We start from the raw sequence: 12,626 nt of genomic DNA on the forward strand, positions 1-12,626 counted from the left end.
GGAAGTAGTAGATAGGGAGACATTGCTTAATGTAAAGGATGTACTGCTGTGTAAACTGATTCGTAATCATCCCTTGTTTGGAATGCTAGTTTTCATTAAAAAAATTCTACATTTCGTGAACACGTTTTTCAATTATCTTTTTATCTCACATATATCAAATCACTACAGTATATTTTTTATAAAAATTTCAAAAAATTACAATCCAAACAAGAACATTTTCGCCCATATAAATATGACAATGATTTTTTTCTTCAGAGGTCTTAATTTTTGAGGGCACTTGTAGAATCATTGTTCTATATTAAATGCACCGGTTTTGTTTTGAGCTGTCCTCTCCAATAAAAAAAAAAATAGTTATAGTTCTGTCTTCACGCAATAATAGTTTGACAAGCTAAGTCACTACAACTTGAAGCAAGTCAACCATACTTGACACAAGGGACTGAAAGGCTTTTCTCAATCTACATTCTTTTTGCAGAATTCTGTCTCAAACAAAACGACAGGTGTGGGCTTAGCTATTGCTAGGATGACAGCCAAAAAATAATAGTAATAAAATAAAACAAAACAAAATAAAATAATCCCACAACACCCCCAACAAAAAAAAAGAGAGGGCCTCTTTTTTTTTTTCTGTTGTTTTTTGTTTTTGTTTTTGGTAGAAAGAGAGTGACAGATGCAAATTCATTAAGAGGACTTGGGATTGGACCGAGTCATAATGTGATGAACTTGAAATAGACTCAAGTCAATTTCTCTTGTTATCTATGTGAGAAATTTTATACTTTCTATTATTTGACACAAAATCATACTTCTCATGCATGGATACTACAAAAAAATATGTAATTATTTATCATAGCTTGAAATTTGAGGCACATATTCAACTAACTCTAGTCTAGCATGTTAATTTTTCTCTAAGTTTCCAATTGGCTAATACTTAAATGACTTATCAGTCACAACTTAACAAATGATAAATACACATTCATCTTCGCAAATGATGTTCGAAATGAACAAAAAGAGCGCTAGTTAGGGGACTTAATTTATATTCAGTATAATACCTAAATATATAAGACCTTTTAGATTTTATTCTTTCATAAAATTAACTCTCCTTCCTTACCTGTAGTAATCATGCAGTCATCAGACACCTGTAACTAAATTGCTTTAAGATTTTGTGAATGTTTTCCATCTGTTCATTCATGGTTCAACATTTTATGCCCTCTAAAATTCCAAAAACAAGAAAACAAAAAAGGGCTTTAAACGTTTGTAGCAGGTCTAAGATTGCAACGGTCATGTGCAAAGACTGTGTGACATGATGGTGAAGCAATGAAAGCATTCAACAATTTGGCAAATAAAATATTCAAACACAATCATGTTTGGAATCCAGTACTAACTTTCCAGAGGGCAACTTTTCTTGGGATCCAATGGCTGGAATTACAAGGCTCTAGCTCCATTTGAGTGCCAATCATGTCCCACATTCCTCATCAAAATACATGACCAGCTTTATGCCCCTTTTTTCACTACTATCTATCTCTCTGTGTGTCTCACTACTGTGTGTCTGCGTGAAAGAGTAAAGAAGAAAATATATGATTATGTGTTTGTGTATGTGTGTTTTTCTATATTTTATTCCAAAATGGTTGGCCGGTTGGGACTAGGAGCTTTCTTGTTGGTGTTGGCCTCCGTGGAGGACTAAGGGTATTCAATTCAACAGGCATGACAAGTCCAAAAGCAAGTTTCTTATGCTACATACAAAGGGTTAATGATGATAATGAAGCAGAATTATATATAATTGCCGTTTGAGGAGCAAGGATTGGCTCAAGGAATAAAGAATTAAAGATGCTTTTCTCTTGAGCAACATGTTAAGAATTACTCTTATTTTTACTATTGTAGTGTTCCATTTTCCCTTCTATAGATAGCGATGTAACGTACGTGAAAAAGATTATCAGAATATTTTGCATTTTAAATTTTTATTTCGCCGTGATTATTATTTAAAATCCTTGCACGTCATAACTTTGATCCAAATGAAAAACGGATGTTAAAAGTCTGGTTGAATTTACGAAATGTATTATTGGTCTCTAAACATTAATGAGGCCATTATCCTTGATAATAAAAGGCGTCACGTACTACAACCATGTCATTAATGTGTTGCCTAAGTACAAAATTAATGATACAGAATCAAATGTTCAAATGTCAAAATGGGTCAAAGTAGCATAACCTAATAGTTTAGGCGGTACATTGTCACAACAAAAAGTTAATACGCTAGCTATAATTATTGCCTGATATGATCTTTGCCTTGCTTCCATATTCATTGAATAGTGATTTGTGAATTTTAATGCATAGGCCACCCTAATTGGATCTATTATAAGTAACATTTTTGCTGTCCACTTATATTGAGACGTATAGATGCAATGTTACAATCAAGAATTGCTTTACGGATGTGCAATTCATATCACTTAGACTTGTGACAGCATGGCGCTTTGTGCGTTTAATGAAGTGATGAATAATCACATAGCAAAAGTTGTTGAGTCCAAATGATATATAGGCTATTATATTTGTATGGAGGTTAACTATTTCCATTGCCACTAAAAAAAGGAGATAAAGATTTTCGCACCAATTTTCAAGAAAAAAAAGTGTTGAATTCATCTACAAAAAAAGCGATTGAAAATCACGATATTTCTAAACGATAAATACAAATATAAAAATTTCTGGCGGACCATCAATTTAGTTTGTGTTTATTATATAACTCATATGTCAGATAGAATAGAATTTTTCAAAAGTATATTTTTCTTTTACTAAACAGGGTGAAAATTATTAATACGAAGTCCTGTATATTACTAATGATTGAAAGATGAATATCGTAGTTGTTAGACATAATCTTAATTTATGTAACAAATCAAAATATAATATAATGTGACTCTGCAGGTTAAATTAAAGTTTAAATATATACAAAAATTAGTCGAAACATAACATTTCAGTATTTAAAAAAAAACAAAAATAATAGTCATTTTCTGGAAAAGAAGAAATGTCATAATGATTTTTTGTCTTTTTTTTGGGACACAAAATTAAATTTTGCTTACAATACAAAATTGTTCCTTTGGCGCAAAGCCATATTACAGGAGCCAAAGGCATGCCCTGTTTCTTTGGGTTGTCCAAGGAATCTCCAAGGGGCATGTGAGAACTGGGATGCCAAATATCAGAGAGCCAATACATCCCTCCCAACATGTGGGGGCCAAATGGGATTTTAACTCTCTCTGCTGCAGTCCCTCTCCATTTCTTTACCCTCTACCCATAAAACAGGGGAAAAAAAGAAAAGAGGAGGGGGAGCGTCCTTCCACGCGCCAAAATAGTAGTGGGTTTTCCATGCCCTACCCCCTTTTTTATTGTCTAATAAAAATTTATTGTGTTGTTAATGTTGGGTTCAACAAATCATCTAATTACAATGCTTCTACTACCTCCCATAATCAACATTTGCCTTGCTCAATTTGGGATGAATCTCTAGACTCTAATACCCAAATTTTTTTAATGAAATACTAGGATTAGCCTTCTCAAATTAAATAAGTGATCTTCTTGTCGTATTTGATGTGACATTAAAAATTTAGCTGCGATATTATCATTTATAAAATACTTATTAAATTTAAGATTCGAATCTTGTCTTGTGAATTCGCTTTGTGCAAATTTTCACTCATTTTTATATTTTAGTATAATAACATGTTTGTATGGTCCCCTTTATAAAAAAAAATCTTTGAAATATAAAAAAGTTCATTCCAAATTAATTACTACTACAAGAATGATAGCAAGAAATTAAAGAGGGAAGATGGATAGAGTAAAGAAGGTACCTAACAGTTGATTAAATAATTTAAGTGGTGGATTGCTATCCTATCTATCTGCTGTTGTGTGCTGAAAATAGTCTTCCCATCCAAGTAAAGGTAGTTGAAAGGTGGCCAAAGCCATTGAGTGAGAAACTGGCCAACCTCCCTCATCCATCATCCACATTCCACCCACCCCAGCCCCCTCCCCTCTCCCTCCCTTCCCCTTTTTTCACCCCACTGCTCTTCACACTCCATATGCAGCCAATACTAAATGAACCCTTTCATCATCAATGATCAAACAATCCGAAAGTAAAATTATAAAACCACAAAAGTTGTAACAAAAGTGAAGCCCCTCCAAGCAAGAACCAGATTCTCCAAACATAGGGGGGAAAAAAATTAAAGAAAGTAAAGGAGAAGAGTCCTAGTCCTTCCTCCTTCTACTTGTATAATTCTCTCTAGTTAGCCCATTATATTTCTTTTTTTGAACCCAAAAAAGGTATGAGGAAAAGAAGCATGGTATTATGCAGCAGTAAGGCTGAGGTTGGCTGAAATCTTCAAGAATTCTTCTTTCAAAAAATTTTAGAGTACTTTGTTGGTTTTGCAGCTTTTTTCTTCCGAAAGTTTGTGGAAGGTTGGAGAGAATTTTAAGGTAAAATAGCAATAAAAATGTGTTCTTGCTTGCTAATTGTACTTAATTCTGCATGATCTCTCTTGGGATTGTGTCAATTTGGTCAGTATGGTGCAAAAAAGTAAGCTTTTTTAATTGATCTTTGGTAATGGTAGCAGAGCTTACTGTTTTCTTGGTTTCTGGGCAAGTTGGTTTGTTTATTATGTCATAATTGTTGATTTTGTTGACACTTTTGCCTGAAATATGGGCTTCAGTCCGTTGAAATTGGTGAAATTTGCACGTTTAGTTCAGTTATACCTTGGTTTTTCACCTTTTTGGACTCTTAACTTATATTAATTTGGAAAATGAAAGTAGATAATTTTCCTATATATATAGGGAAGGTTTTACAGGGTTTGTGATATATATCTTTTATGGCTTTGTTTCCCTCTTTTTTTACCTAAGCAAGCTCAAAAACAGACAAAATATTTATATGTCATTTCTCTCTTGTATGTATTCGCTTGGACAGAATTTGGCTTAACTGTGTTCTCTTGTGAATTTTTTTTTAAAAATAAAAAATAAAAAATCCAATTTTGGCTTCTATTGAGAGATAGAAAGAACCATGACAATGGATAATTTTATCTATTGCTCGATGTTAACAACTGCAAAGATGTGTGTATATGGAAAATCTCTGTTTTCTCCAACCAATATTTTGCTCCAGAATAGACCTCTCCACATCCCCAAATCCCCCCATCCCTGCCAGGGACCCGCCTCTCTGCTTTTGTTGAGGCCCATTCTGGTTAATTGCCTTAGATCAAGCTGAAGTCCCTTGGTAGACCTTGTGATGGACAATTGCGTGTGCTCTAGCATGTAAAATGTGTTGTTTTGGTCAGAAGAGACTTGGTCAGCTTGACGTTGTCAATGTTTTGACTCATATTCCTTGATTGTGTATCCTGTTGCTTTATTTATTAGATTGTTGGCAAGATAGAGGCTGATATTCTTCGGCTGCAAATGGAAATGTTGGTAAAAAGAAAAGAAAGACCAAGACGAATATCATGTTTTTATTGCTGCATAGGTAAATCGTGGTCTATCCATGACAAGGAACAAATACTTTATTTTCCAGCTTCGTTGTGGAGATGGTTTCTAATTGTATCTTCAAGATGATGACATGCTCTTATTACAAATGAGATTACTTGTGATCTAGAAATTTCTTGATAAGATGAAACTGCAATTAAGCAGTACTAAACCATTCTCTGTGTTTCAGCTTATCCAAGGGAAAACACTGATGCTAGAAATATGGGAAAGAAAGGGAGTTGGTTTTCAGCCATCAAGAAAGTTTTCTCATCCAGCTCCAAGGAGAAGCCTAATGATGTAAGTGGGTCTTTTCTCAAGATAAGCAGATTTCTCCTTTCTAGTATTTCCTGTCAAAGCCAAAAGCATGGTGTGCATAATGGCTCCTAGTCTGATGGAGAACATAAAATTGCTTCACAGGAGGACTAATAAGTTGCTAGTGGCATAAGTGAAACTATGTTCGATTGGATTTAGGCTTTGAATTGATAATATTGAGAAAATGCAACAGTTTGTCAGGAGCTATTCTCGTGTTATATCTTGAAAAGCTAATTGGGTAATGCATTATCATTTTGGTCGCCAACAAAATGAAAATGTACAGTTATGTTCCATTTTCTGGTGCTTGATCCTAGATTTAGTAAAAACTTTACTGAAAGAAATAAAAAGTTTTGTGGTAGCTCAGAGCTAGCTCAGTTAGGTAAGAGCAGCTTTAGCTGAGGTATATGACTCATGTTTATACTTCGTATCTTTCCCTACACCACTCAATTGGCTTGAAAGTATCATGAATGTAAGAAAGCGCCTGTCTTCTAAGTGATTTACAAGCTTGCTTCGACTGTTGCAGGGAACAGATAAGAAAAGTTCGAAGGAAAAGAAGAAGGGACGAGGTAAATTGAAGCATGGAGAGAACAGATCATTAATTCCCCTCTTCAGGGGACCAAGTAGCATTGAGCAAATCCTTGGTGAAGCAGATGAATTATTTATCAGACCTACTACATCTTCTGAAATTCCGAGAACACCACCAGCATTACCTGTGAGGCCAGTCTCTCCACGAGTCTCTTCACCTAAAGCTGCTTCTCCCAGGGTTACTTCTCCCAGGGCTGCTTCTCCAAAGGTTTCTTCTCCTAGGGCTCCATCCCAAAGAGTGGCTTCCCCTAGGCCAGCTCCTCCTTGTGCTGCTTCGCCAAGGGGTGCTTCTCCTGTGGTTCCCCAAATCCGCAGGGAAACCAACTATGTTTACAGGCCTGAACCTACATCGAAAAACGTTCACCTTGCAGCCACCAAGATCCAGGCAGCTTATAGAGGCTACATGGTAATTTTTCAATTTAATCGGAATTTGAACTGTTTGTTCCCCTGCTATCAGAAGAATTGAACTATTTGTCTGTGTCCCAAATTTGAAATAATTTAATTGCATTCGGTCATTAAATTTTCATGGTAGCTTCAAGAATGCCGATAGAATTGGAGAAAGCCATGATTTTCCACAATCTAGTAGGACAATGTGTTCAATGCTCATGCAATTCAATAGTTTACTTGTTTTAGTAGCCTATGGTGAGTACTGGACATGAGTTCTGTCTAGCGTATAACTTGCAAAGCTAGATCTCAAGAAACATTGCTTGTGTTTGATTTAGTTATTCTGGCATTTATCTGGAATAGTTTTGCCTTAAACCAAAGGGGAAATATCATTCCACTTGATTACAGTACAAAAATGATCAGGACATACTATATAGCCTCGTGACATTGTGAACAATTATGAAGCATTTGAAGTACTTTGTGCTTTCTGACCTCTCCCTAAAAAAGTTTTCCACGTGCCACTGTGATGTAGAGTGCAACACTTTGTTTTCTACCCAGTTTTTTTTTTTATGTCTACTGAAAATTTTTTTTTTGGGGTGTATCTAAATTTGCCTCTTGAGCATTCTTACTTTATAACATATTCTAATAGGAATAAGATCACAAAACAATTTTGTTATATAGGCAAGGAGAAGTTTCAGAGCTTTGAGGGGGTTAGTGAGGCTTCAAGGTGTGGTGAGAGGCCAGAATGTGAAGCGACAGACCATGAATGCCATGAAACAGATGCAGCTTTTGGTTAGAGTTCAAACGCAAATTCAGTCACGCAGAATTCAAATGTTGGAAAGCCAGGCAATGCAGCGCCAATCTTGTAAGAATGACAAGGAAGCAGAGAGTACACTGAGCAAATGCACCTTGAACCAGGTAGTGAAAGTCATATATATGGACAGAGTCTTCATTTTCCCTTTCTTTAGATGGCAACTCATTATGAATTGTTTTACATTGTTTCTTTAAACTAGTCAATTATAAGTTTCATAACATCAGTATGTGTTCCTTTATGCTTCAGTCCATTTTGATGTTGTATCTAATGATCTGCTTCAAGAGAACTTACTACAAAGCAAAACTATGAAAGTTTTGTCGTTTGCTGAACATGTATTACCAACCCATGACTGGTTATACAAAGAGCTGCTTACCTTTGCAAATTATGCTGCGTCTTTTATTCTGTGTGGACCGGTGTTGAATGATACCATTTACAAAATGGACGTGTGGCTCTGTGATAGACTTCCATTTTTATATACTTCTTCTTACTTGGTTGTATCATTAAAGAATTGTACTTGGTTTAGTCTGAGGCAGGTAACAATGAAGATTGGGATGATAGCTTACTAACTAAAGAGGAAGTTGAAGCAAGGCTCCGGAAGAGAGTAGAGGCAGTCATCAAGAGAGAGAGAGCTATGGCCTATGCATACTCTCACCAGGTGCAGTTGGCTTTCCTAGTTACAACATAATTAGATTTATTTTCCCCTCAATTCCCTTTTGGAATTGTAGTCAACTATTTATAATGCGGCTTTGGTTTTGTTTGGTGGGGGGGGGGGGGGATATGTTACAATTCAAATTTGCTTCTGCTACTCCCAAGTCCATTTCTATAGCTTTTTTCAACTTTTTATTCTTGCTAGTATGTATTGTCAAGTTATTCATTGAAATTAGACTTTAGAATCATGGATTCCAAATAATAGACTGGACAAGAGACCAGAATAACTGTTAATTTAGTTGGAATGCTGAGCTTGTAAATGGACACCCTATCACATGAACTTGCATGCTTTAGAAAGGATGAAGATGTGCAACTCTAGTATGTAAATAAGGATAAATCTGCTCAGTGGGTCAACTATTTTTAACTTTAATACAAGATTAATTGATAGACGTCAAATTGCAGGAAGTAATCAATATCCAGGTATTAAATTTCTAAATTTCGTAATCCATTTCCTCCTCCCTTTGTGCATCAGTTGTGGAAAGCAAATCCAAGGTCATCTCAAGCAGCTCTTGACATCAGATCCAATGGGTTCCCATGGTGGTGGAATTGGTTAGAACGTCAGCTTCCTCCAGCAAATCCTTCAGAGAACCAATCTGTTGCCAAGAATGTTCATCTAACACCTCCGAGGCCAATTTCAGAGTACAAGCGTAGTCCGCGACCTCAAGCAAGCAACTATAAGCATCATAATTATGCTTTTGACAATCATGAATCAGTGACACCAAGGTCATCGAAATCAGCTGTCCCAGGTAGAGGCAAGCAGTTTCACACTCCAACGAGAACACCACCACCAAACAGCTCAGGTCTTATGAAATATACAAGACCAAGAGCCAGTGCAGCTGAATCTGCTTTTGATCTTCCAATGAATGATACTGATAGTCTTACTAGCTGTCCACCTTTTTCTGTTCCAAATTACATGGCACCTACTGTCTCGGCCAAAGCCAAAGTGAGAGCAAGTAGCAATCCAAAGGAGAGACTTCCTGGTACTCCAGGAAATGACTCAAAGAGACGATTTTCGTTTCCTTTGACTCCAAATATAGGTTCTTTCAAGTGGAACAAAGCATCTAGCAAAGAAGCTACTTCTCAGAAGGTACTGGAGAAACATGAATCGATGAGATCTATTGGAGACGTAAGTGTGGAATCAACAGTTTCTATGCCAGCTATAGTTGGGAGGAAGCCTTTTAACAGATTTGTGTGATTGGTTTTATTGTCCGTTCTTTGTTTGTTAACATTCATATTAACTTCTTCTTGAGGCTGTTTTCCTTTCATTTTATTCATACGAGTGTACGGGGTGATGATATTCTTCATTATAGGATACTAATGTACGACAATAAAGAAACTATAGGAAATGATGGTTTGAATGTAGATGATTTATCTTGTGAGGGTTATATCTTCTTCTTTCTCAATGATGACTACCAAAATACCCTTACCACCCACCTCCTCCCCCTCTTTAAGTCAAAGGAAGAGATTAAGATTGAACTGGTAAAAGTGGGATCAATTTTGTAACGTTTACATGCGCCATCTATATTCAGACGTATCTCGCTCTAATTTCTGGGTGACAGGACCTAATAGATCAACCAGCTTTAAATGTTATTTGTGACAGGCAACATTTAGGTGTTATTCATAGCTAAACAAGATCCTACCTAGATTATGTCCTATCACATAAGCAGCAGTCATTCAGTTTAGATTCCGTAAGAAAACCAATATGTCTTCTTGGCAGCAAAAGAAAATGCAACATGTATGAATCAATTTGATGAAAAACAGGTACAGTTTGATAATGCTATTAATAGTGTAATATGAGCTTTCTGAATTATTCAACTGTGGTGTACTTTAGATCTCAGAAGGAGCTAGGATCTTATGAAGTTGATCAGTCAGAAAAGCATCTTCTTGGCTTTGCTCAACAAATGCCACACTTTAGGCTCAATTCTACTAAAAAACGAGTACAATTTGATCACTGTAGCTGGTGTTACAGTATAAGCCTTCTGCACCATACACCATACATATTGTGGTGCTTTAGATCTCACAGGATAACCAGGATCCTACCTAAAATTGGTTCTGTTTCTTATGAACTAACTTGTATTGTTAAGCAGATGCTACTCTGAAGTAATTTGATAAGGTAAGAAGTACAAGTAACTTGTTGCAGGTGGTCTTAATGTAAGCTATCTGCAACCATTTTGCATTGGATCTTATATGAAAACTAGGATCCAGCCTGGATTGTCGTATAAAATTAGTGTGCATGGTATCTTCTTGGCTTTGCGATGCTAATGTTAGCACATTCAGAACAATTTGATCACCCTAACAGGTTTCAAACTTAAAATCTACAATCAGAACAAGTGACGCTTATGTTCTTGGTATTTTGGAACTGAAGTAGGACTCTGCTTTTACCAGAATTCTTCCAACAAGAAAAACTAGAAAAACTGAAGAGAAGGGAAACCCTAGTTTGTTGAAGTCAGCAATTAGTAAAACCTCTGCATGTTATCATCAAATCTACAGAGCAACAATTTTCTGTTATGAGTATAATGGGTATCAGTGTGCTAATTAAATGACTAGTTTGGTGCAGTTCTTCAAGCAACTCTCTATAAAACAATGTGGAATGCCTAATGCAAATTAATAAACAACTGCAGAAAAGGTACCTCTCGAAAAAATGACGTGTGCTTTTTAGTTCTCAATGGTTGGAATAGGTTATCATTTATGCAAGAGTTTCTGTTTCCAGGGGATCATACTTGAATTGGATGAAATTTTGTGAAATTGAAGAAATCTCATTATGATGAAGTCATTATTAATTTGACAGGGTGGAAAACTCTAGGCCCTCTCAAGCTCTAGTAATTTGCTAAAATGGTAAAAACTTTGCTACATTGTAAAAGTAGAAATTACCTTTTATGATCAAGGTTCTTATTAAAGGTTAAAGGCGCATACAGAAGTTTAGGCCTTATTTGACTGATGCAAACATGGTTAAAGGCACATAGGGTGCTCTGTTTAGGCCTTATTCAACTGATTCTAACATGGCTCCACACGCTTTAGACACTCCTCTTCACAGAGGAACTGTATCCAGTCTGTTAACCATAATATCGATTCCAAACCATAATGCCACCATATTTTGGTGACCCTTAGGCAAATTTCAGAACCTGTGATGTTAGTACTTGCTTTGGGACATAACCATTTGCAGCATCTGCCTTTGCCTTTGAAGCTGGAGGACCAATGAAAAACTCCCTTGCCTGTACTGAAGATGTCCGTTGCTTCCATGAGTTTTTGAAGTTGTCTGGATTGCCAGAGTTGAACTCACCAGATGGGATTGTTGTAGAACTGGATCCATACATAGTCAAAGAGTCCAGTACTAAGAGCTTTGCCTAGCTTCCGATCAGGGAAAATACATTGTGGTGCTGCAGTTAAGTAATCTTTTTTACCTTGTTGGCTGTAACTAGACAATCGTTGAGCCATAGCAGCATAATGAGTTTTGCCTTGATCAATATCAAAGTCTATACCATCTAAAACAGGATCACATTGTGGTCTGAAATTTGCTGGACCACCTAAAAAATGATGCCACAAGTAATCAACCAATTTCTGGGCATCATCATGTGATGATAAAGAATAGCTCCTACCGCTACCACCAATTGATACCATGACCTTAATTCCTCGATTTTGACAAAGGCGAATGCTATTGCTCAATTTTTGGCAGTCAACAGATGATGGCGTACAATGACCAGCTAAGTTGAGTTCAGGAGTTTGGCCATGGCCAAATTTTGAGAGGAAGGCTATGTTTACAATCTCATACAGTCCAGATCACAAGTCTCCCTCAAGGTGCCTTCCCTCGAGTCTTGGCCCGAATAGACCACAATCTTTCCAGATTGTGATTTCAGAATCAGGGAAAAGATCACATAGACACAACAGAAAGGAAGAAAAGTGTTTTAAGCTCATCTTTGGTTTAAACAGCTTTCTCTGTAGGCTGCAATGTGACTAAGAAACTGAGCATCTGTTTTATAGGTGCAAAAACGCTTGACAAGAAAGCTGTAAAAATCAAAAAGTTGGCACTTGCAAAGATGCTTCACTAGAAAGTTGGAAAGCCAAAACGTTTGCACTTGACTTGCGGTTGACTTGTAGTCGACTTAACTAAGATGTAGCCATGGTTTCACATAATCAGCTCAAGCACTAATCTGCCTTTTTCTTCTCTTGCAGCCATGGTTCAAAGTCGCGGTCGCAGTTGGGGTCGCGGCCTGGACTGTTCCACATCGGTCTCGGCATATCGGTCGCGGCGAATTTTTGAAATATTTAATATTCTAAAAATTATAAAAAATATGATAAACAAAAATAAGTAAAAAATTAGTAAAAATAATAAAAATTCGAGTTGACTCGAGATGAC

The 12,626-nt window shown here is 36.4% G+C and overlaps 1 protein-coding gene and 1 pseudogene across 1 annotated transcript; one reads left to right on the forward strand and one right to left on the reverse strand.

The window, feature by feature from the left end:
• Nucleotides 1–3,999: 3,999 nt before the first annotated feature.
• LOC113756029 (protein IQ-DOMAIN 14-like) lies at nucleotides 4,000–9,657 on the forward strand. Its single transcript, XM_027299850.1, has 6 exons — nucleotides 4,000–4,440; nucleotides 5,660–5,766; nucleotides 6,305–6,772; nucleotides 7,432–7,668; nucleotides 8,088–8,219; nucleotides 8,745–9,657. Exons 2-6 carry the CDS (start codon nucleotides 5,692–5,694, stop codon nucleotides 9,465–9,467), a joined length of 1,635 nt encoding a protein of 544 aa, XP_027155651.1. The 5' UTR covers nucleotides 4,000–4,440; nucleotides 5,660–5,691; the 3' UTR covers nucleotides 9,468–9,657.
• A 1,629-nt stretch (nucleotides 9,658–11,286) lies between these two features.
• LOC113756025 lies at nucleotides 11,287–12,135 on the reverse strand (annotated as a pseudogene).
• Between the last annotated feature and the right edge of the window lie 491 nt (nucleotides 12,136–12,626).

Source organism: Coffea eugenioides, unplaced genomic scaffold, assembly GCF_003713205.1.
Source record: "Coffea eugenioides isolate CCC68of unplaced genomic scaffold, Ceug_1.0 ScVebR1_1901;HRSCAF=2835, whole genome shotgun sequence".
In the NCBI taxonomy this organism is placed as follows: domain Eukaryota; kingdom Viridiplantae; phylum Streptophyta; class Magnoliopsida; order Gentianales; family Rubiaceae; genus Coffea; species Coffea eugenioides.